Consider the following 25,064-nt stretch of genomic DNA (forward strand, 5'->3'; position numbering starts at 1 on the left):
ATAATTTGGAAGCTCACTTACAAACAAGGATGAGAGGACAGAAGTGTAAGCCAGCAACATCTTGCGCTCCAGAGCAGGAAAACTCGACACTGTTTGTGTACCGTATTTGCTCGAATAAGCGCTGCGGCGCTTATTAAATTTTTCGCGCTTCAAGTGCGGCGCTTATTCGGGGGCGGCGCTTATTAACTTTCTTGTTTCAAATGCGGCGCTTATTCGAGTAAATACGGTGATCTGAGAGCACACCTCGAACGTCGAAAATGCGCCTGCGCCAGATCCCCGCCAAATCCCGCCAAATACAAATTTGCCGCGCCACAACCAGGGCGAATGGGCCACAAATTCAATCGTTGCGTGACGAATTGACTAGTCCCCAGTCGCCTCTCGTTATCGACAGGAAAGCAGAGACACATGGGTAAATTACTCTGCGGGTTGTCTTGTTGAAAGAAATAGGAAGATGGCGAAGAAACCTGATAGCTCTTGGAACTTCAACTTGGGGTGTAAACCAAAGACAGAGAAACAGTACAATGTCGACCTTTGTCGTCTGGGAGAATACAAGTCACAAACAAGTGAGTTAATCGTAAACAGAACGAGCGTATTTTCGCTTGGTCATGTGCATGTCATTAACTTATTAACTTCAATCAATTAAACTTTTTAACTATTTTAAAAATATTATATCACAAGCTAAGATTCAGGGTTTTCGTGAGTTGGAGTTGCTTTTTTATGGGGTACCCATGTACACTTACTGTCGAGATCATCCAGAATGAGTCGTCAATTCAAGTTGTAAATATTGAATATTCTATTGACGGTTTGCATTGCGTGACGTTTGTCTTCGTAGACCTTTATACTGTTCCCTGAAACAGTCAGATCGTATATCTCTATTCTGAGCTTAGTTTCCATTATTTTTAGCCCAGTTTGCTAAGTGAATATGGGAGTAATAAAAAAACTTTACGCGCAAGTTGCGATGGGCTAATCAGTTGCATTCACGAAAACTTCACGGTTCATCGACAGCAGCGAAGTACACAGGCGGGAAAACTTTCAACCCGTGCAGCTCATAGGTTCTAAACTCGAACATTTTTCAAATCACCATCTCGGAATTGTTACACCCAACTAAATGTCAAACGTCTACTAAATGACGACCTCAGGCAAGATATATTATTAAACTCTCCTAATGAATCAATGATGAATCCTAAGGCGTCATTTTGTTTTTATTGAAATGATGGCTTTGATTAATCAGTTACAACGATTGGATTTTGTTCTCGAGAGCTTTGCAGGTTTCAGTCGCGATTTTTTTTCTCATATTTTATACCAATTGTCAATAAACGTTTTACATGTATTTATCCCAAAAAATATTTGTGGTATAAACTTGAGCTACAACCAGGAAAAATGCTTTAAAGCCAATATCATTGTTAAAAGACTTGCCTAATAAACAAAGGATAAATAAGGAATGTAAATTTCTGTTGATTTTATGTTGTGAAGATTAAACAGTGGTTTAATTTCCTTAGAATTTTTGTTGTTAACGCTGGTTTACACTTGCCTTGTAAATCTACATATGAACCCAGCCTGCGGAACTACCGGCCCTATACACGCAAACGTAGCGTGAATGCAAGCTAATGAAAAAAACTTTCAATCCTTCTGTGCTTGCCCCTGTTGTGTTTAATGCAGGGTAGTTTTTACACGTACATATACTCGTGCTAGACTTTGAGCCACCGAAAAAAAGATGGCGTCTCGTTCGCAATCTTGGAAAATGAGCTCTACGTTATTTGCGTCTGGTCGCGTCTGCACCCGTTTGTGTCTATGTACAGTTTGCGTGAACGCAAGTTTCACTAAGTCTTACCAATTATATTAGATTCGCAAACAAGTTGCAAAGAATGCCACACGAGAATAGCACAAAACCAAACATGAAGTGCTGAGGAAAGCGTAAAAAATTCTGCTTGGGTGTGTCTTCTTGTTTGCATTAGCGCAGTTCTAAAGTTTGCCAGTCGCCGTTTGATTTGATAGATTTTGAGAATAAAACAAACAGCTCGTGAACATATTGGCCGTTTTCACACTAGAGACGGACAAATCATCTAGACGGACAAATCGTCTTAGTGTGAAAATGGGACGGACACGATTCTGGACGTACAAGTCGTCTGAATTTGTCCGTCGATTTGGCCGCAAGTAAGACGATTTTTCGAGGATTACTCTGGTCGTCTAGACGGACAAATCGTCTAAAAGTCGTTTTAAAAAATTCACACTAGACGAACAAATCGTCAGACGACTTGTCCGTCTTCTGGTGTGAAAACGGCCATTGTGAGCGCAATCAGGTGAGTCTTATAAAACGAAAGGTATAGTTAGCGTATAAAAGTGATGACAAATAAAGTACAAAAAAATCCTGTTCGAAATGCTTTCATTTCATTTTTTGTAGTTGAACATTTTAACAAAGGGATCGCACTTTGAGGAACAACTTTTATCCACCCCGCCCCTGCCGTTTTTCAGCCTTTTCGACGGAAAACCTTGTTAGTAGTGCATTTGTGCTTACGTCCGTCCGTCTGTTCGCGCTAGCGGGTCCAACAATTTGACAGTAACCCTATTATTAGAGGGTTTTACCCTCGGGTAGACTCCTTGACACTTTTTAAAGAAAGTTATTGTGCTATACTTCAATTCTCGACCAATCGATCTCGAGGCTATCATAGCTGAGACCACAACGCCTGTAAATCCTTTCAAAAAAGAAGAAACGTGCAGTGTAATCTGGGTGGTAGTTTTCTCTATTTTTTAATACCGTATTATTATTGGCATGAGGAGGCAAACGTACAAGACCGGCATGGTTTGGCTGGGCTCTCAGAGAGCGTTCGCGGGGCATACGCGAGATACGCATGTCTTTCCAAACCGGACCTGTCCTCTCCGAGGGGGTTATGAGAAAACAAATGTGCCGTTTAGCTCCAGAGTATGACGAGCTTATCAAAAGTGGTGAAACTGCTGTAAGTAGTCTTCGGGAATGGAGGGCGAGGACTTAATTTTCCTAGCGCCGGAGTCTAGAGGGAAAAGGCGCAAGCCGAATTGAAAAAGCAATGCCTGTACAGCTTTTGAATGAATTGATGCAAAAATTAATATCCTAAAAGTATTTTGTACTCTTTTGAAGTGTGTTTTGACAAAATAAATAAGGAGGAACAGACTGCAATTTTACGTAATTATGTTACAAGAGAAGTTCATGGTGTCCGCTTTATCAAGAGTCAAAACAATTCCAATTGGTAACACGAAAGAACCCGTAATTTCCGTATTTTTATAGCGAGTCGAGATTCATTTCCGGTCTGTTTTTAGTACTCTTTTGGTACTCTTTAGATTTCAGCGGGGATCTGGGTTTTGTCCGCAATACAGCGGGATGTCCGCAAGTCTAGGGCTACAGGTCTACAGGGTTGGAATGGTCTCTGGGTACCAGAATCTCATAATAAGTGAGGGAAAGTAGACTTTCTAAAAGTCGTTTGCTTCTCGTTTCCGGTTTGGTTCTCTCTTCGCGCTCTCTGAGCTCGACTTGTAGGCAAGTCTAGAGGGAAAGTTGCGAATCAGCGACTGGGCATGGGCGAGGATCTTTATTGAAAAGGCGATTCTTTGTCGGATATTCACATATAAAAAGTAGCAGCGGTCAAAGCAAAGTTGCTGTTTTTTGTCAAAATACGAAAAGAAGAAGATGGTCTTCTCGAGACCTACAGATTTCTGGTTTTGTTTAGTTTTTATTTAAAAAAAATACGGAGTACAAAGTTGCGAAATACAGAGAGAAATGACACGTCAAGGGGTCCAACAGAGACAATACAATTTTGCAATCTGTCTGGACCTCTGTTTGTCTCATAAGTTGCCTTTTCCGTAAGGCCTGGTGAGCTATAAACTGGGACTATGGGGGGATTACTTTCGCTATTTCGTCAACCCACTTACTGAAAGAAGCTGGTTATATAGGGTCTCATGGGCACGTCCTTGTTTTGATGTGTTTTATTTGAGGACTCGATTAGAAATTGGTTTTGAAAATTATGGGACGTTTCTACCCTTGCATTTGCTCTTGTTTCTCCTATTGTATTTGTAGTTTCTAGCGTATTTTTTCTTTTCCCGAGCTGAAAAAAAAACTACATGATTTTTCCTGGGCCACAGGTCACGTGGGTATATGCAAACTACTTTGCGCATGCTAATTACTGTATTTCGTAAACAAGAAAGGTGTTTCATTTCCCGCGGGGTTTGAAGCGAAATAAGATATTGTTCAGCTTTGGCTAAAGGTTATCGATCGATTGCTGATCTAAGGAATTTATTCTGCAGGTAGAGAGGATAATTCGACAGCAATGACCGATAGCACAGGCGAACAAACTCTGTTAGTTGTATTCGGTGCTTCGGTAAGTGACAACTTTGACATGTTTTCAGATTTCGCATGCATGACTTTTGCTCGCTTCCTGCTGTAAATCTTGCAAAATGTTCTATTAGCAAAGCCACGTTCGTATGATATTCAACAATGCCGGCATTAGGGTTCTATTTTACTCGGGTCTAGATTATTTCTAGCTAAGTGAATATACTGTTACAATTTCTAGGTCGTGTAGAGAAATACAGTAGTGTACACATTGTACAAGATTGAGCTGGGTTTTCAAGTTTCCCTTTCGATAGCGAGTAATTTGGTAAATCGCAGACACCCAAATTTACGTAATGTTCTAAATGCAGAGCTCAATCAGAAGAGTTAATACACCAAATATTATTATGTCGATGCTGTTAAAAGAAAGGTAACACGCATTTGACCCGACTAAAATGTTTATTTTTGAATTTCGCCAGATTTTTCAAAATTTGCATATTAGTTCATGTTAATTGTCTTTATAATTGCGTGATTAAATCACTATTATAGCACTTTCATCGTTCTATCGCTTGAGTATTTGTTACACTAACATTTGCAACCTACCATTTTAGGGAGATCTTGCGAAGAAGAAGATTTATCCTACTTTATGGTGAGTTAATTCAGTTCTTATGTAATGAAATCTGACAGGTCAATAATAGCTAATGTCACACAATCTTCAGGGCAATTTTTATATAAGCTAAAAAGTCGATTTTAGTGTCATTTGTTTTTTAGTTTTAGTGTTAGTGTCTCTGAGTTGTCATTCAGAAAAAAAATACTTCCAGGATTTATGCAGTCTATCAGTCTATCCAATGCAGCTAGAACCACCACCATTATGGTGGTGGTGGGGGGGGGGGGGTATAGCTGCAGCAGAGGTATTGTTTTGGGAAGAATTACTGAAGATTACTGGAGACAACATGACATAAATGAGTTGTTATGAGAGTTATATAAGTAAATGGAAAACAAGTTTGGTGGACCAGGGTGCAATGGAAATAGTTTCCCAGCTTGCCTTTTGAGCAGGTTGGAACTATTGTGTGCTGGCCCTAAGGACTTTTTCAGTGGGCTCTGCCAACTAGAAAAGGTCCAAAAGTATTACTTGACCATTGGGCAAGTGATGGATAAAATCCACTAGCCTGACAGGAAATAAAATTAAATTTTCTTCCAAGCCTTAATTTCTAAAGTTGCAGAGAACTTGCCCAAACCTTTTATACTTAAATTTGGTTCTTTCTTATTAGGATCAGTTTCATTGAGTCATAAATATACACTTTCCTTTTCAATTAGGTATTTATACAAAGATGAACTCACACCAAAAAACACCAAGATTATTGGTTATGCTCGTTCTGATTTGACAGTAGACAAACTAAGAGCCAAAGTTGAGCCTTTTATGAAGGTAAGTGTGATATTTGAGCAAGTAATTCAAAGGGGCTACTGGTAATTGTCAGGTTTGGGACTGTGCAGTGTCATGACACAAAAGAAGAGGTCTTTTGTCTATAATCATTCATTAATATAGAAGTGCATGTATGTATATAGTGCTATGATATTTTTTCATAGAATTAAGGTAGCTCAGAACTCTTCCAACAGATTTTTTCTAAACAAATTTGCAGAAAAAAATATATGGTAATATGACAAAAAATATTTAGAAAAATCTACCAATCATAACCGATTGATAGACATGACCTTTTCAGTTGAAGTGAACTTCTGTTTCTTGAAAAGTCCGCTAAGATGATTTACGGCAGCAAAAAGTGTAAACCGTTGGTTGTGGTTTAAATTTCAGAGTTTGCATAAGCAACACTGTTCACATTAGTATCTTTAATAATAATAATAAATATATTTTTATAGCGCCTATCCAGGCCTGCTCTAGGCGCTTTACAAATGTTTAAAAAATATATATATATATATATATATATATATAATAAAATCAATAAAAATTTTGTTAAAATTAGCTGAAAAAAATCTTAAAATTAAAAATTTGCATTAAAAGTAATAAAAAGTAAAAATCGCTAAGAGTAATAAGTTTTAAAAAGAAACGTTTTGTAATCTCTAGCTAGAGCACAATTACAGCGAAGTGATGCAGTTCCCCAAGCTGTCAATGTCAGTTTACTATGACAGTCTAGTTATTACAAATTTTGTTGCTTTCTTATTTTTCAGCTAAAAGATGATGAAAAGACTAAAGTGTCAGAATTTTTCAAGAATTGTTATTATGTAAAAGGCCCTTACAATGAGTCGTCAGGCTTTATAAAGCTGAATGAAGAACTTGACAAACTAGGAGAAGGAAAGAATGTTGTCAACAGGCTGTTCTACCTTGCACTACCTCCATCTGTGTTCATGGATGCATCTGAGAACATCAAAAAGCACTGCATGGGATCAAAGTATGTCAGGCACAAGTGAATTATTTGAAACCTCAATTAGATAATAGTTTAATTTCTAAAATCCAAGGATTTCAAAAGAAGTAGATACTGCAATAAACCAAAAATAAATGATGGCCAAAAAGATTGAGATCGATCGATAAACTTGAAAAAGTTGGGCACCCTATATATGTCAAGTTTAGCAATCAAGACAAAGATCTATTTTTAGCATTGAACTAAACATGTTACTAGTGGATTTTGATATTTATTTTATGTACCCTAGTGCAAGGGATTTTTTAAAGATCCTGTTATTAAAATTTTCACCAACTTCCTCAAGGACCTCGAATGATCCTTGCAACAATCTTTCTGAGGATTTTTGCAAAGATCTTTGTACCATCAAGCTTCTAAAATCAAAATTAAATGGAAGGCAATTGAGATCTTCAAAGTTTTCACCAGGATGTGTGTGAAGTGTAACTTTTTCCAAATGTTTTGATTCATGTTTTGTCCAGGGGATGGAACAGAGTGGTAATAGAAAAACCATTTGGCAAGGACTCTGACAGCTCTGCTGAACTGTCCAATCATCTTGCATCACTGTTTCCAGAGGACTCCATGTATCGTATTGATCATTACCTCGGCAAGGAAATGGTTCAGAATCTTATGGTGTTAAGGTGAGAGACATTGCTCTGGCCATTCTCAGTTTAAATTGAATTAGACAGTATGATTTTACCTCTGCTTATCACATGTAACAGACTCATGCTATGTCTACAATGTCGCATCAACATGTAAATCAACCCACCACATCCTTAAGACATTCGTAAGCTTGTTGCATGTGAGAAAGTTGTACTGTGTAAATTAGCCCTGAGACCGTTTATAGATCTTACTAGTTCCCCAGGCCCCCCACTCTGGAAAAAGCCCCTTTTCACTTTTCCTTTTAAATACTTTTTAGGGTATTTATCACATTAAATACAAGACAGTGGAATTGAATTTGCCCCTTCTTTTTTTTAAAATTGCAATTAAACCAATAATCAACTATTAAATAATGTTTTATAGTCACTGACAATAAAATAATTAACTTTGCTTGTTGCTCAATAGGTTTGGAAACCGAATCTTTGGTCCAGTGTGGTGTAGGGAAAGCATCAAAAGTGTTATAATAACATTCAAAGAACCCATTGGAACTTATGGCAGGGGAGGATACTTTGATGAATATGGAATCATCAGGTAGGGTTTTATATGAGAGCCCTCCCTGGGGTAGAACCACCTTGTACAGCAAGCTATATAAAACTACTTCTGTCTCATGTTATGCTCAGTGGTAACTCACTGATCTACCAGTATATTTTCTAAGAGAGCTCCCTTATGGCTAAGACCTTGCCCTTTAGTTTGGAAAGAATTTCTGTTTTTGGGAATGGATTTAATAAAATGATGGATTGATTGAAATTTTTTTAGTTTTGGTTTTAGATTTTTCAGACCAGTTTGATTTTGATTTTAAACAACGAAAGGGAAAAAAAAATCAATCTGGTTTGAAAAGTTGTAAACCAAAGATTAATTTCAATTAATTATGACCTTTAGAAATGTGACACTGCATGGATGTATTTATTTGTCTATAGGGATGTAATGCAGAACCACCTGTTACAGGTTCTTTGCCTGGTTGCCATGGAAAAACCTGCAAGTAAACGAGCTGAAGATCTGCGAAATGAGAAGGTGAAAGATCCTTTTGAATAGTGTTTCAAAATTAATTTATTCGTCGCGTTGGTAATAGGAAGGTAAGAACTTTGAACTCTATATAATTTAACCAGTTTGTTGCTATGTGTTTTCTGCAAATTTAGGTAAAAGTACTGAAGTGCATGAGTCCAATTGAATTAAAGGACACAGTGCTTGGTCAATATGTGGGAAATCCTGACGAAGAAGGCGACGGAAAACATGGTTACCTTGACGACCCTACTGTGCCAAAGGGTTCCATCACGCCAACATTTGCTACATCTGTGATGTACATACACAATGAAAAGTGGGATGGTAAGTTGGTTGCAGGCAGTGAAACATTGTGTTTATTTACCAGAAAAGTTAATATCCTTACTCTCACCACAGAGGGTTTTTTTGGTTCCAACTAATCTCCTCGCCATAACTGGGAATTCCATTTTACATTAAAAGGGGTCGTTGCAATTTATCCTTCCCCTTTGGAAAATCGATAGTACTCAGTTACTACTAATTATTTGCTCCTGTTGAAGCAGTCACAGTTCCAGTCTAAAGGTTGCTATAGGACTTTATCAAGAGACATGCCTGAAGTAACATGTAATTTATGCAAATGTTTTTATTAGTATACATAGGGAAACAAATCAATTTGTAAACTGGCAACCCGGCATTTTTAACCTAGTGGTTATTTCGGGTTGCCAGAACTCCTTATCTTAAGTAATATTTTATAACAATTTCTGTAATTTAATTTTATTGATAAGGAAAATAAAGAGGATGTGTTGTTGAAACTTGTTTGTGCAAAACAATAGGTCATGGAACCTGAATGTAAATTCTCAAACAGAGTATTTTAAACAATTAAACCACTGAGAATTTACTGGGGAATAAGTGATTTTAACCACGTTGGTTGATCAAATTGTCACAAGGCCTTCAGTTAACTGGACTTTGAGGGTCAAGTCAGTCAGACTTAGTAAAATGTCATTTTATTCTTTTTTTTTTTTTTTTGCAGGAGTTCCATTTATTCTCAAGTGCGGCAAAGGTATTTTTTAAAATTAATGTATAGTGTCTTTGGAGTACAGTGTCTGCTGTTCTAGTTACAATGTACAAAATTAAAGTTTTTGAATGCAGCTTCAGTATTTATTTTTGTTGCTACAACATTGCCATAATTTTTTAAATGCACCTTTTCTTCTACATTTAGATCTAATATAAATTTACTTGCTCTGGAGCATCTATAAGACTGTCTTAATGCAGGATGCAATGTTTCACTGCTCTATAATATTGTTATTTTATTTAGTACTTATTGCGGTTTCAGTGAAATGCGAACTCTGAAATTCAATCCTCTATCAACGGTTTACGCTTTTTGCTGCCGTCAATCATCTTAGCGGACCTCTCAGGAAACAGGAGCTCACTTCAACCAGGTCAAAAGGTCATGTCTGTCAGTTGTGATTGGTAGATTTCGATCCATTTTGTTTGTTTCTGTTTTTCATGGTTCTTTGGCTGTCGCCATAATTATGATTGACGGCAGCGAAAAACGCAATCGTTAGTTGGAGTTTGAATATCAGAGTTTGCATTTCACTAAAAACCGCAATAACCCATTGACTCCTGGAGATTTTCCAAAAAAATGCATTTTTGAGATGTTTTTGACCTTTTAAGGTCTATTATAAGCTAAAATAGCTGCAAATCACTCAAAACTGCCCTTGAAACGCAAAATGCATCCTTGTTTTTCACCGGAATCACGTTTAACAACTTTTTAGTTTGTGCATGTGCACAAATCCAAATTTTGAGATTTTTTTTTTTCCCTTCGCTTTTCCTTTTTCTCTTCTTCCTTTCTTTTTGCTGCAGTGTTTGGCCTTCTACCAGGCTTCTTTCTAGTATAGAAGAATTTCTGTGAAAGCGCAAACGAGGAAAGAACTACTTACCATGGACAAGCAAAGGGTGGAAAGGGGAAATTTTCCTCTGAGTTTTTCACTGAAATTTTGAAGCGTTTTGGTGCATATTTCAAGCTCCATCAATCTAATCGCCCTGGTTTTGGTAACGTTGGAAAGGTCTTGTTCTGCTTCAAAATTTGAGCATAGATGTTGCCTTTCTGGGTGAAAGGTGATGACGTCACAAGCGGGACAAGTGCCCGGATCCTTTACAGCCGGTTTAGGCCGGTTCAGGAGTCAATGGGTTAATATGCGAATACAGTTATTTACAACTCTTCACTGGCATAATTATACTGTAGCAGTGTATCTGTCATACAAGTCTTGTTTTATTTGTTCTTCTGTAGCCCTGAATGAGCGAAAAGCTGAGGTTCGCATTCAGTTTACTGATGCACCTGGAGATATCTTTGAAGGAAGGTGCAAACGAAATGAGTTGGTAGTTAGACTTCAACCAAATGAGGTATTACAGTAATAACTGAATCACACCTGAAAGATCTTAGTATCAACGTTTTTAACATAATTTTGTTTATTTATGCATCTCATTATAAATCATTTATCTTTCTAGTAAGATGAATTTCAATTTTGGTTTAAGTACATGTGAGTGTCAGTGACTGAGTCAAGCATGTACGTACAATAATGACAAGAAGCTCACAGAGCTGAGAACTGGGCCTGAAAGCTTGACCACTAAATATAACTGGTTTTTGTATGAAACACACTGAGGCCTTTGGAAAGGCCAGCTGCAAGTCATGCAAGTCAGATAAAAGTCTAAGGTTTGCATAAACAAAGTGTGCCAGAATTTCTCCAGTGACATCATTTGTTAATTTCCCTCCCAGACAGATTTTGTCTTCTCACTGTAGACACAATCTGTGATAAAAACTCAAAGTATATTTTAAAATTTTCCTTTTTTCATGCATCATTATAGTACACTGATAATTATTAAATTAATTTATAAATACACAACAAATATTTAAAGTAGGTTTTTTAAGCCGATCTGTTTTTTCTTGTCTAATTTCGGTGACATCTGTTCACCTTCATCAGAGTAAGTGAAAGTTTGTTGGTGCTTATTTGGTAGCGTGAGCACCAACAAACTTTCACTTACTCTAATGAAGGTGAACAGATGTCACCGAAAATTTAGACAAGAAAAAACAGATGAGCTTAAAAAACCTTCTTTAAATGTCTTTTTTCGATCGCAGTACTGAGAATAGTTGTGATTATATACAACGTTAATAATGTGCATTTTTGGTTTCATTTTGCAGGCTGTTTATGTAAAGTTGATGATCAAGGAAGCTGGAATGTCTTTTGAGCCTCATGAATCAGAGTTGGATTTGACTTATGCTGATAGATACACTGTATGTAATTTAATAATAATGCATCAAATGAATTACAAAGCCCTTCTGGAAGGTGACAGCTCCATAAATAAATTTTTTCCTAGAATCATTTTCGACACCCGGCTCTTGAAAACAGAAGTGTCTTGAGACTATACCTGCCAACTCTTGTGCCTTAGGCCTGAGTCTCACACCTGCGAGTTGAAAACTTCGATCTCACACCAAGTCGTGCTTACAATTCAATTTCTCATGCCTAGTTGAAAAATGTGAGCTTTTCCAACCATGACTGACACACTTTCCAGAAAAATGTAAACTCAAACCAATGCGAGAAACAAAAACTCTGTATAAAATGAGTAAATGACGATACTTTTCCCTAAATCTCAGAGTTTTAACAAGAAATGCATTAGGAAAGACGTCCTGTTGAGCAAAATATGTCCTGGGACTGGAACCAGGATACATTCAGACGTCTTTGGAATACTTTGGATGTCTTCGGAAATCTTCATACATGGTCATGTCGTCTACGAAAATCCTGGCACTCTCAGGATAAAAATCTCATGCCTTTGACCCAGAAAAAGTTGGCAGGTACCGGTATATGAGATTAATCAACAGCAGCTAAACAGCAAAAAGTTGCTCAATATTTTAATGTCTCAGTCATTACAAACTTTAAAATCATGATTATTTAAAAAGACAATACAAGACAAAACAAAAAAACAGTTTTTTTATTAACAGCATGTGAAGATGCCTGATGCGTATGAACGACTCCTCCTTGATGTGTTTTCTGGAAACCAGGCTCATTTTGTCAGAAGGTAAACTTGATATTGTTGAATACAGTACCGGTACATTATATTAAGTTTGAATGATACAGCTCAAGTTTGAGAAGTATATTACAAGCTGTAAAATATGTGAACAGTAAAGATGGATGACAAGTGAAAATTTGTTAACTTTATTCCTTGTGCTTAGTCATGTGACATACATCAGCATGGTATTATTAATATAATGTAAACAAATTAAATCAGGTGTCATAATTTAAAAAGATTCTGACAGCCTTTTTTTGCTGTGGTGAAGGGGTCGATCATTACCGAGGGGTGCCTGTGCAGGGCGAGTGGGGGGGGGGAGGGGCAGAATGGACACTAGGAAAACTGATTGCTAATCTGTAAGGAGAATATCTTTTTTTAAGCCAGGTCATTAAGTAATTTAATTTTAATAATTTCAGTGATGAGCTTGCTGAGGCCTGGAGGATTTTCACTCCTATTCTGCACCAGATTGAGAAGGAAAACGTCAAACCAATTCCATATAAATTTGGAAGGTAAATGTATTTAAAGTTCTGTGAACTTTTTTTTTTCACAGAACTTTCACTTTCTTTTAGCAATTATATTTGTCAGGGATTTTGTCTTGAGCTTCAAAACGTAAACAACTTCATTTCTTTCAACTGTGCATGACTTCTTAAACTGGCTTGTTGCTTGTGTTAACAGCCGAGGTCCCTTAGAATCCGATACACTTATCAAAGAGAGTGGATTTGTGTACAGTGACACTTACAAATGGGAAAAGAAAGAAAAGAAGTAGATGAAAGGTAAGACTTGAATTGTTTTTCTCAATGGGTTATGAATTATACTATCAGTTTTGCATAAGCAACCTTTGACTTAATTAGGTATCAGCATGAAATGTGTTGAACTCATCCTACAAGCTCCTTTAACAATTGGCCAGAACCATAGCTAATGACCTGACATTTACACCCTCGAGTACTCAGTTACCAGCTCAGTTTGCAAATCAATAATGTTATTAAGTTATTGTACATTGCTATTTTCATAAAGGAATCACAAGTGTCTTAGGTAGCACAATTATATGATTTTTTTCATGGAATTAAATGTTTTAACATTGGTTTTCAGCCTGTTTCTTACTCAATTTACTATAAGATTTAAATTCTTAGTAACATGTATTTCACATAGGCTTGTGCCAGGACTGCGCATATTATCTTGACTACATGGCGTTTTTAGCGCAGGCAATTAATCCAAATTATTCCTTGCATTCTGCATTATTCCAGAATTGTGGGTAAAAAAACACATGTATGCTAATATTTTTATACTTTATTATTACTTTCAGTGAATGAAACCTGATTGCAACACTCTTCTATCAAAATTTTATTCAAGTTACATGCACTGCACATTTCATTATCTGGATGAAACTCACAATCATAATATGATCATGTTTTCTGTTTTAAGATGTAATAATTTGTAAAGATGGTTAACATTCTAGATTGCATCCTTGATCTCCCACAGTTTTCTAATAGAAATAAGTGGAGAGTGTTGGCCACCTTTTAGGAAAAAAATAATATGTGATTGCCACACTATTTCTAGACTTTTAATTTTTTAAATTGGTCGTCATAAATATCATTGTTACAGTATTATATTCTGCTGTGGTGAAGCAACATTTGGTATAGGCATATATATTGTGTATGATACTTTTATGTAAACCCAGTGGTAATAATACAATATCAATATATAGCCAAGCACAAAAGCAATGAGAAGAAAGAAAGTCATTGATCAGCTAGGGGGCACTGTGTTGATGTACAACAAACTTCTGAGAAATTACAACAGTACATCTTTTGAGCTGGGATGTACAGAAGGTCATTTGGAAGTTGTCAACCCAGCAGAAATTGACATTTTATTTTTCAAACGTGGATTGTGGCTTTTTAAGTAGTGTAGTTGCTTTGTAATTGGTCTCAAGTGTTGATTTGTACAATTCTTTTTTTATCTTCCATCTGCAAAATGAAACTAAGGCAAGGCGTTAACTATTTTTTTAGACATTCACTTGTGAGTTGTTGTCCAGTGATGGTTTCCCTTGTTGAGTAGTTTGTTTACAAGGATCAACCACTATTTATTGGTTCTTTTTGTAGACTGAATAAAAATACATGTACACACGGTACTAAAAAGTAAAATGTATTTTAGAACAGCGAATGATGCTACTGTGTTTTGTAGCATATAGGCATAAAATAATACAAAGTTATGCTAAGAATTAGGTATGATATTTAATAATTATAATAGTTGTTAAACATAATTATATTAATAGTTTTTTTGAAATTAGGGATAGGAAGTAAAATTACTTTCAATAATTACAACACAAAGATTAAGGTCTTGGCTTAGAGCAATTTCCCTAACGTTCACCCAATACAGCACTTTCAAGGTATCTCATTAGCTTACAGTTGCATTGTTAATTTTCTTAGCTATAAATATTTCGGCCTGTTTTAGGTGGTACTTTGTTAGATTTTTTTTTTTTTTTAATGTGTTGATCAATGAGTTAAGAAAGTTAAAATGAACCTGCAATGGCCTTCCTTTTCAAATTTGTAACCTAATATCCTTTTTTTTTTTTTTTTTTTTTTATTTAGGAGAAATGCACAGATCACAAGTAGGTTGTGTTTTTTTTTTTTTTTTTTGTATTCTTTAAGAGGCTGTGGCAAATAGTTCAAATCTAATTGCAGGTTTAAATGGAATACACAAGTCAACTTATTAAAGTAATAAATGAAGAATGCCTTTACAAGGAAGAAATTCAGGAAACAATAAAATGGCATCTAATGTGTTAAATGTTTGTGTTATTGTTTGTATGCCCAGTTAGCGTCCCTGAGTTTTATTATATTATTTATTATATCCTTGAAACTTACAGTTGAATCCCAATAACTTGAACCTTCAAGCTAAGAGTAATCTGGAAAGGTTCGAGATAACAGGAGTTCAAGTTATCGAGGATACAGTTAGTAAAAAAAAAGGCCTGGAAGGGTATTAAAAAAGGTTCGAGTTAGCAGGGGGTTTGAGTTTATTGAGGGTTCGAGTTACCGAGATTCAACTGTACTTAAATTCCTGCCAAAGGTTTTCTTATGACGGGCTCCCAGAATCCCTAAGAATGGGATGCTTGATAGTTCCCTTGTCTGAAAGATGCACCCTTGCTAGAAGTTACAACAATGTAGTTTTCATGTATGACCAGGACTTGGTCAGTGTTTATTGTGTCACCTTTTTTAATTTGAGGTTTGACCATACTGGTCTTATTTATTTATTCAGTTACGATGAAAGTAAGGACAGGACAGGTAATAGAACAGTGCTAAAACTCAGTTTTGTTAGGTTACATTCTAGTTGTCAGTGGAGAAATGGCAGTTTTGTGCAAAGTTTGTTAGCATCAGAGAACTTTTAGTTTGGAGGCAGGTTTATTTTTTAATTTCAGCAGATTGCCAAATACAACATCGGCATTAAGTGCAAGTTGTTCCAGACAATCCTTGAATTGAGAAACCATGCACAGGTATTTGATAATAAGGCCTTGGCACCGATCTGTTGCAGAACAAGTGGTTCTCAGTTTGCATTTATTGTTCCAGAGGTGGTCCAAATGCTTCAATTGTCTCAGTTACCAAAGTTAAATGGTCAAGGAATGCATTTGCACAAACTCTCAGGGTCTTTGCTTCAGAGGATTGAATGGTTCTGTAAAGGAAAAAAAAAGGTTTTCCAAAATCAACTTGTGGTACATTAAAGAGAGACATCTGTTTTACACTCAGGTCTGTGACCACTACTTTGATAGTTACTGTGAACGTTTGTTTGTGTCAAAGCAACTATTTCATATTTACTTGTTTACAAGGAGGTACCCTAACCCCAGGTTACCCTAGCAAGGGGGTTACCCTAGCACTCCCCCACTTCTTTTTTTAGGGTGTTAATGTTTACGAGGCAGCTTGGGCCGCCCTAGCACCGGGTAATCGTAGCTGCTTTGTAAACACTCTGCTTGGGACAACTTGCCTACCCAGGACAACTTTATTTTAGCTCTTAGAAACAAAATATGTTTAAAATACAGTGGGCAAAATCAATGATTTAATTATGAAAAAGAAAACGTGATCATTCACTATTTGTCATATTTTTGCTCTGGAAAGAAATTATTTTTGAATAACAGCTTTTTGCCACAAAATTTTTGATATACCGGTAAATGTTTGTGCCACTGTTGTTGCATACGTGTATGTGAACATCATAAGAAGAATGTTCTTTCCTCTGTCCCGGCGCTGAATGTACTCTTGATTTTCTGTATCGTACTGTCTTGGATTTGTCACTTTTGCCAGCAAAGTTCTCCAAACTAATTTTCCAGGTTTTTAACCATGGGAGCCCTATGTTTTAGTTGGCAGTTATGTAAAAGCCTAGGTGGCACATACCTATATGGGTATGGGGGGGGGGGGTATGTGCCGCCCAAAGGGGAAAAATTTTGGGCTCCCGATCTAGAACGGGGTATGGCATTTCGAACATTTGAAACTGAAGTTTTAAATGATCAGTAGTCAAAACAGGGTGTTAAAGAAATTGACAGAACTGTTTCTAGAATGAGGTATCACCTTGGATGCAAATTCTTCCTAAAACAGGGTGCTTCTTTGGAGACCCTGGCGGCACATACCCACCCAAAACATATCTGAGTAGCCCCCTCCCCCCGGGTGTGACAGCGATCTGATTGCCGTTAACTTGACCCTTCAAGGAGGGGAACCTTACCTCAAGCTCTTACATGGCTTAAATAAACAAAAACGTTGACCCTCCTAGAAGAGTAACCCTAACAAGCAAATATGGTAACCCTACTTCTCGGGTAACCATACCTCACAAATAAATAAAACCAAGAAAAATTATAGAATGGAGTAACCCTCCCCACATGTAAACTAGCTGCCAAATTTATACACCCCTGGTATAAAACTTATATGTGTCAACCAACCTCTACACTGTAATGCACTTATCAATGTTAAGCCACAGGAGGGGGGGGCCGGGAAGGGCCCGGCCATTAATTAGCTGAGAATTTCCGTTCAAATGCCCAACCCCAGACCATTTGTGGATGTTTAAGAGAGTTACTAAACTTCAATAAAATGCTGTAAGAAAGTCCATTAAAACGGTGAAAAGTCCCCACAACGGGCAAACAATAGCTGTCAAATCCCTACCTATGCCCGGCCTAACAATGATAGGTGCATAAATTACAACTGATGAAATCTTTTAAATTTTGAGCATTTCGATATTAATTACTTACGCATGTAACACATTTCCTTTCACGGTCAGTCGTTTCTTTGCTCCTCCACGTTTCGGTTCTGGGTCCACAGAGAGAGAATTACACGCAATTTGCGCTTCAGATTCTGTGGTAAAAGGCACAGAAATGTCCCTGAATAAATGAAACGTCAAGTTAGAAATTTTATAAAAAAATGAACAACATCAAACCATAAATAGCGAAAACAGTACCATAGATTACAAAGAGCACAACAAACTCACAACTTCAAATCGGCCTCGTCCGCCATCTTGAACACAGCGGGTTTGCAATACGAATACCGTGGGCTCAATGCGAACCTGAAGGCCTGGCGAGGCCTGGCAACTAATTTGGCGGCTTGGCGGGTCTTCCGCGGGTCTTCCGCGAGATTTGAAAAAAAGCTGTGCTTTTCACATCAGGAATTGCTCCAAGGATAATTCTTATAATGTAAAGGTAAGCGACAAATGAAAATTATTTTCTTTTTTTCCAATTTCACACTTCATTAGGTTTAAAGAACGGCTAAATGCTCATATGAAGGTCTGAGTAGGGACAACAGGATTGTGTCAGGGGAATTTAATAATATTGACCACCACTTAAAAATTTAAAAGAATCATGCATGTGAGGGGGATTTTAAAAGGGATTTGCCCATGAAAGAGGGTAGCAGGCACGTGATCCTGTTTCACACACAAATTTTAACCAAATTCACATGCCAGGTGCACTCAGTTGAAACGCAGAATTCACTAATCACGTTTTTTTTTAGCTATTTTTACATGTCTGGTCTAATTTCTGCGCTATTTCACGTGCCACGGTCTTACTTTTGCCCTTTCACGGGTCACGCATAAACCCTTTGCTACCCTCTTGAAAGAAGTACTACCCCCTCCCTTAGTGGTCCCAAGCCCACTATGTGGTTAGATAATTTTCTCTTGCAGAATATTCCAAAATAATGTTGTTTCCTACCACTCTGAGAAACAATTTATCCCACTGTACAGCCTCCCTTATCCTACCTCCTGTACACTTCCTGCTCCCCGTACCCACGGCACACTGTGCTCATGCATGCAGTTTCTCAACAAATAAGGAGATTTTTTTGAACAGGGGGCGAGGTTGAAGAGTTGCAGCCGGGCAATGTCGTAAGGGACCGATTTTTATTACGTCCAAGGGGGGGGGGGGGGGTTCATTTTAACAAGCCCTTTTGGGGGTGTCACTGAGCGTGAGGGGGATTGACACAGCCGGCAGTCTAAAGTTTTACTGAAACAAAAAAAAAGGATTCGCTGGTTCTTGTTTTGTTTACTCATACGTTAAAAAGGCTCATAAACAAGACAGTGACTCATGCGAACTGCCATTTAGCTCAGATTGGGACGCCCGACCCCTACCCCAATGATCCATTGAGTCCCGTAACAACCTGTGACAAAACAGTTTCCCTAAAAAATAACCGAGGTGATTACACTACCAGCGTCGCCACTCAACTGTTGTTATGCGGATTGTCGACAAGCGACTCGCGAAAGTGGTTAGATGTTAAAAAATTTGAATGAAGTGAGAATGGCACATATGATATTAACCTCGATCAGTTAATACGTAGCAGCGATTATTGGCTCAACAAAAAAAAAATTGAAGGAAGAAAGAGAGAATATGGCCGGTCGAGGGGGGGGGGGTACATTTTTAAATAAGAGAGGGGGATAATTTTTATAAAATTTTTGGGGGTAGTTTGAAACACTACACTTTGAAAACCACCGCCCCCGGGACGGACGATCGGTCCCTAAAGGCCATTTTGGAGGGTGGGGAGGGGGAGTGGGGGTGGGAGAGAGGTGGACTTAGAAAGAGCCGCAAATTGTTTCTTCTTTGTATTTTATATGGACGGACCAACACCAGTGTGTGTAGAAGTTCGAGAGCTCCGTTGCCCACTCAGTTATGAGAACTAAGAAGCCGTGAGAGGCAAAAAGCATATTTAGAAAATTTCCTTTTTTTTTTTTTTTAAGACTGTGAGTTGATGCAATTGTTATTTAGTACAAGTTACTTACCTTGATTGGTTTAATAAATTCTCTCCCAACACATACACAACAGTTAGGATTTTTAAACAGGTTATGTTTATTGAAAAGATTCATGTTTGCATTGTCCCTGAAAAGCCATGTTATTATTTATTTCTCTGACAAAAAAGAGAGGATAAAAAGTAGTAGCTGTGGAGACTTCATTTAAAATAGAAGTAACACTTATTTTAAACATTTATTTTTTGGGAAAAAAATAACTTCTATAATTAATAAAAACATGTTATTTTGTTACAATTCAAGCTGATCCAGTCGATAAAAATATTAGCTTATGTCTTGGCATACTGTGTTAGTCCCAGAATATGAATTTGTGACTTAAAATTTTCAAGTTGTTACATAAACCTTTAGGGCATTTTTTCCGCTTAAATCCATTTCAAATCAAACTTATATAAACCTTAATGATTTTTTTGTAAAAGCAAAATTACATTGTTAATCAGACATAATTTACTTCCGTTCGAGTAAAGTACAGTATTTTAAAAAAAATCCCGTGGATAAAAATATTTGATCCTTAGTTAGGTTCGACTTGCCTGCCTTTTTTCGATTGTTCTCAAAAGCAAAAATCTAATATTCCATTTATGTGTAAGGAAACTGAATTTGAATTAAAAATCTACACAGCATCGTACGGCAAAACATCGAAAAACATCGAATAAAAATCCAGCTGAAATTTACACGTTTAAACTGTGACGTCACGGCTAACTGGTTTGTTTACGTCTTGTGGTTTCCAAGACGCCGCAGGAAAGCGCGCTGATTGGTTGAAAATCACCTGGCAACGACGCAACGAAACAACATCAAATGCGGCTGACAAAAGAGAAAGCAATTTGTGAGGCTTGATTACTTCGAAGTTGTGTTTTGCGAATTCAGAACGCTGAAATACTGGCTGCGATCGAAACATCGAAAGCACGAGATGATAACAACTAGTCAAAGGAAACCATTACCGGTTTCTAAAAGAAGTACGGGAGGAGATGCGATATATATGGACAGAAATGGAAATGCGGACGTATTACCACCATTGAAACCGTCAACGAAAGGAAATGTGAAGGCTCATGAATCCAGTGTATCTGGATCTCTACCGCTTGTTGGAGGAGTTCAGGTGCAACAGCTGTTTGAAGAAGAAACAAACCAACAGAATAAGAGCAAGATCGTGAATGAACAAGCTCTTCCAGCTGTACATCGGCCTGTATCGGGCTCTGGAAATGCATCGCCTTCGTCGGGAAGGAGATCTAGCGCTAATGGATCCGGATCGCTCAAGACAAGAGGGCTTCCCATGAGCCCAGAACATGCAATGAAACAGTTCATGCACAAACTGACAAGCTACGAACATCATGAGATCTTTAATTATCCCCAAATCTGGTTTGTTGGGCCAAATGCAAAGAAACGTCAGGGTGTGGTTGGTGGCGCGAATAACGGAGGCTATGATGACGATCAGGGCTCGTATATCCAAGTTCCACATGATCACATCGCTTACCGCTACGAAGTTGTCAAGATTATTGGCAAAGGAAGCTTTGGACAAGTCGTGAAAGCTTACGATCACAAGACACAGACAAACGTGGCGCTGAAAATGGTACGCAACGAAAAGCGATTCCATCGGCAAGCACAAGAAGAAATTAGGATTCTAGAACATTTGAAAAAGCAGGACAAAGAAAACAGCCACAATATAATTCACATGCTTGAACATTTCAATTTCCGTGGACACGTTTGTATGACTTTCGAGTTGCTAAGCATGAATCTTTACGAACTTATAAAGAAGAACAAATTTCAAGGGTTTAGTCTTCAACTTGTACGGAAATTCGCGCATTCGATCCTTCAATGTAGCGACGCGCTTCATCGAAACCGGATCATTCACTGTGACTTAAAACCGGAGAACATTCTTCTGAAACAGCAAGGAAGGAGTGGAATTAAAGTGATTGATTTTGGCTCAAGCTGCTACGAACATCAACGAATTTACACATACATTCAGAGCCGGTTTTACCGCGCGCCTGAAGTCATTCTTGGGGCACGCTATGGTATGGCTATCGATATGTGGAGCTTCGGTTGTATTTTAGCTGAACTTTTGACAGGATATCCTTTGTTTCCTGGCGAAGACGAAGGAGATCAACTCGCTTGTGTCATTGAACTGCTAGGAATGCCTCCTCAGAAACTATTAGACAATTCAAAGCGAGCGAAAAACTTTATCAATTCCAAAGGGCACCCGAGGTATTGTACAGCAACAACATTGCCAGACGGAAGCACAGTTTTAACTGGTGGCCGTTCCCGGCACGGCAAGACGCGAGGCCCACCTGGATCCAAGAAGTTTTCAACGGCTTTGAAAGGTTGTGAAGATTCACAATTCATCGATTTTCTTCAGAGATGCTTGGATTGGGATCCTTCGCAACGCATGACTCCATCGCAAGCTCTTCGACACCCGTGGCTTCGAAGGCGCTTGCCTCGAGCACCCGAGGCTAATGCGACAACCGACAAGACTTACCAGCGTAAGAACTCTGGCTCAGCTGTAGCCAAACTCCCACCAGCTGCCCCAACATCAGGCAAAGCAAAGCCGCGAAGGCAAATCGAGGAAATTTTGGACGATGGACATGGCGTTACCGACTCAGCTAAACTTAACACGAGAACTGTGTTGCCAAAAATAGTTGGAAGATAATTCGATCGATTCACTTTATAAATTGTAAACGATTTTGCGTTTACTCTGAAATGTTTTATTTTTTCCATCCTTTTGTGACATTTTTAGGTCTTTTAGCGTTTTTAAGTTAATCTCGCCAACTGTGATTCTTTGGCGGCAGATTTGTTCCTTTCAAATGTAAATCTTCTCAACACGTACGTGCATATTAAGATATTAGATAGAGATTCGAAAAGCGAAATGTATACTACTATTTTTGTCAAGAAAAGAACTCAATATATGATCTAACAAGTTAAGTTATACAAAACAGCGTTGTAAAGAACTGAATTTTATTTCTGTATATACGAGTGCAGTTAGGTACTATTATTCAACTTGTTGTATATAGATGTTAGCTAATTCTTATTCATTTTGATGAAATTAACAGGATGAATTTTTTATCCGCCAGCAAGCGGCAAGAGTTCATTTGAAATGTAACATAGGGAAGAAGAGAAGTAAATATTTTTACTTTTCCAAAAACAATCTCTGAATTCTTTGTGTTTATATGAGCGGTGCGTCGTTTTAGTGTGGTCAAGATTGAGAGAATGTGTCATTTCCAAAGATAGCTCTGTCTAGTTCGACGAAGAATTTGCATTGTTTATAGTTTCTCAGCTTGAAGTATCCATGCATTACCTAAAATTTGATAACCTTGTTTTAAAACGGAGAACACATAATATCGTGAATATAAATTAATTTTACAGAACTCTCAGACGTCGCAACATGTTCGATTTCGTCTTTAGTGCTACTGCAAATTACCCAGGTTATAATTTTATCGTTCGATGAATTTGTGAAGCCCCTGTTCTCGTTATATATAGCAATCGTTAAGTATTTGTACCAATTTCTGAAAAGGAGACATTCAAAGATTGGCGTATTTCCAGATGAACTATGTCGAGTTGATTGTCAGGAAGTCTGCACTGAAATGACTTCGCATTCCATTCCGGAAAAAAACTAAGACAGATCTTGGCATTTTGTGCTATGCAGCTGGTGCTGTATTGTTTTGTATTTATGAGATCAGTGCTTCCAAAGCATGACTTTTTAAGAACATTTCAATGCTTGATCTCTTTCAGACGTTGAAAATTATTATTAAAAAATATAATTAAACTTACTATTAAATGTTTCATGCGAACATTTCAAGCCCCAGCTATAAAGGGTTATCTTACAAAATTCAGCTCTCGTTATGGGATTACTGATGGCACAAAACAGTCAACATTTACTTTGTTTCGCCGGCATGACAGTCGCTGTCAAACAGAGGGAAATTAAATATTAGCATTGCGAATTTGACTTGCCTATTCATAATTAATTCGATGGCAGCGGGACTGGGGCTTTAAATATTTTTCATGTTCATGACAATGATTGTAGGTAAAGAAAGCAACTATATCTATCGTATAAATTCTTGATGCAGTTTCCAACCCATACAAGAAAATTTGAAAGTTGCATTCCTTGTGAAAAAAAAATTGCATAATTGAATTTTCTACCCCCCTGTGTCTTTCAAGACAATGACAAATGAAACCTAACACTGTAAATAAAGCAACTGGAAAAAAATTAACTGGTCCATATTCAGCAGTAACAAGTTCCCAATACCGTGTATTAAAGTTTTGCAAACTTCAAATAAACTACAAAAAACTTTATTGGGCTCTGCTAAAAACATACATGCATGCATACAGAGGCCAGAGGTGATGTCAAATTTATTATTAATACAGCCTCTCAAAATACCTTGGAAAATATAACCAAAACTTAAAAAGTAAAAAAAAAAGATAATAAAATAAAACCTGAATAAAATTACATTCGGTTACCATAAAAGAGGCCCTGCCAGGGGTTTTTTTTTGCTTGTGATATTTTAAATTATTCCACTGCCGCTTTAATTATCAATACTTCCAGGTTATGCCCACTGCAGAAATAAAAGCAAAGTTGTCAAAATAATGTTGTTGTCCCAATTTCATATTTTTCTGTTGCTACTTTTTGGGCCAAGTCAGTTGTTACAATTAACCCTGGCCGGCAGGGCCTCACTGAATGCATTTAACCTAAACAAAGCATAAAACATGGTATACCCAGTATTCATACTGTACGTGGCATAGGGATATTTTTTTAGCATGGCAGCAACCCATTATATTGCAGAATGAAACATATTTTTTTATGCATTCCCATTGGTTCTCATTTTCTAGAGACAAACCTGTAAGAGCATCCATTTTTTTTTAGTTCATTTTCCCTGTGAGAGCATCTTGTTTTTTCAGCTCTTATTTCGTTTCACCTGCCAAGAACAAGAGCACTGGATGATCTTGCATTGAATTGCATCAGGGCACAAGATGACTGCAGGTTTTCTTTATTCCCATCAACTGAATGTACAATGTACTGATTTTTTGTAGAAAATAAAGCGGAAATTTAGTTGTACAGGTTCGAGCCCTGGCCAGGGTCACTGTGGTTCTTGGGCAATTAAGGCACTTTACTCTTGCTGTGCCTCTCTCCACCCAGGTGTATAAATGGGTACCGGTGAATTTAATGCTTGGGGGTAAATGCTACAGTGAAATAGCATTCCATCTATGCTACAGTGAATTGGCATTCCATCTATGCTACTTATACCCAATCGTACCTTTTTGGTACGCTTCGGTAGCATATCAGGTGAGTTTGGTTGAGCCATGGTTCGTATTTTGGCAAGATGCAGTCAAGCCAAAATACCCTTGGCGAGACCAAACGAGCGTGATATACAGCCGAAGCGTACCAAAAAGGTATGATTAGGTATTTACTGTACCCAAATTCAGCCAAAAAC

At 37.6% G+C, this 25,064-nt stretch overlaps 3 protein-coding genes across 3 annotated transcripts; 2 read left to right on the forward strand and 1 right to left on the reverse strand.

Moving 5' to 3' along the window:
* The first annotated feature begins 398 nt into the window (after positions 1-398).
* On the forward strand, positions 399-14,860 carry LOC144629279 (glucose-6-phosphate 1-dehydrogenase-like). The gene is made up of 16 exons (XM_078487493.1): positions 399-563; positions 4,276-4,349; positions 4,909-4,946; positions 5,615-5,723; positions 6,482-6,702; positions 7,188-7,346; positions 7,771-7,896; positions 8,283-8,376; positions 8,502-8,688; positions 9,371-9,400; positions 10,631-10,743; positions 11,540-11,632; positions 12,338-12,414; positions 12,822-12,914; positions 13,081-13,178; positions 13,709-14,860. The coding sequence occupies exons 1-15, from the start codon at positions 452-454 to the stop codon at positions 13,169-13,171; spliced, it is 1,617 nt and encodes a 538-aa protein (XP_078343619.1). The 5' UTR covers positions 399-451; the 3' UTR covers positions 13,172-13,178; positions 13,709-14,860.
* A 184-nt stretch (positions 14,861-15,044) lies between these two features.
* LOC144628181 (EKC/KEOPS complex subunit Lage3-like) lies at positions 15,045-18,288 on the reverse strand. Its single transcript, XM_078486243.1, has 3 exons — positions 17,860-18,288; positions 17,624-17,752; positions 15,045-16,065 (listed from the first exon to the last, which is right to left on the reverse strand). The coding sequence occupies exons 1-3, from the start codon at positions 17,883-17,885 to the stop codon at positions 15,951-15,953; spliced, it is 270 nt and encodes an 89-aa protein (XP_078342369.1). The 5' UTR covers positions 17,886-18,288; the 3' UTR covers positions 15,045-15,950.
* Positions 18,289-20,457: 2,169 nt separating this feature from the next.
* On the forward strand, positions 20,458-22,783 carry LOC144667081 (dual specificity tyrosine-phosphorylation-regulated kinase 2-like). Its single transcript, XM_078528463.1, has one exon. The coding sequence runs from the start codon at positions 20,558-20,560 to the stop codon at positions 22,286-22,288; it is 1,731 nt and encodes a 576-aa protein (XP_078384589.1). The 5' UTR covers positions 20,458-20,557; the 3' UTR covers positions 22,289-22,783.
* Positions 22,784-25,064: the final 2,281 nt, after the last annotated feature.

This window comes from Oculina patagonica, chromosome 10 (assembly GCF_052425735.1).
Source record: "Oculina patagonica isolate OP01 chromosome 10, crgOcupat, whole genome shotgun sequence".
In the NCBI taxonomy this organism is placed as follows: Eukaryota; Metazoa; Cnidaria; class Anthozoa; order Scleractinia; family Oculinidae; genus Oculina; species Oculina patagonica.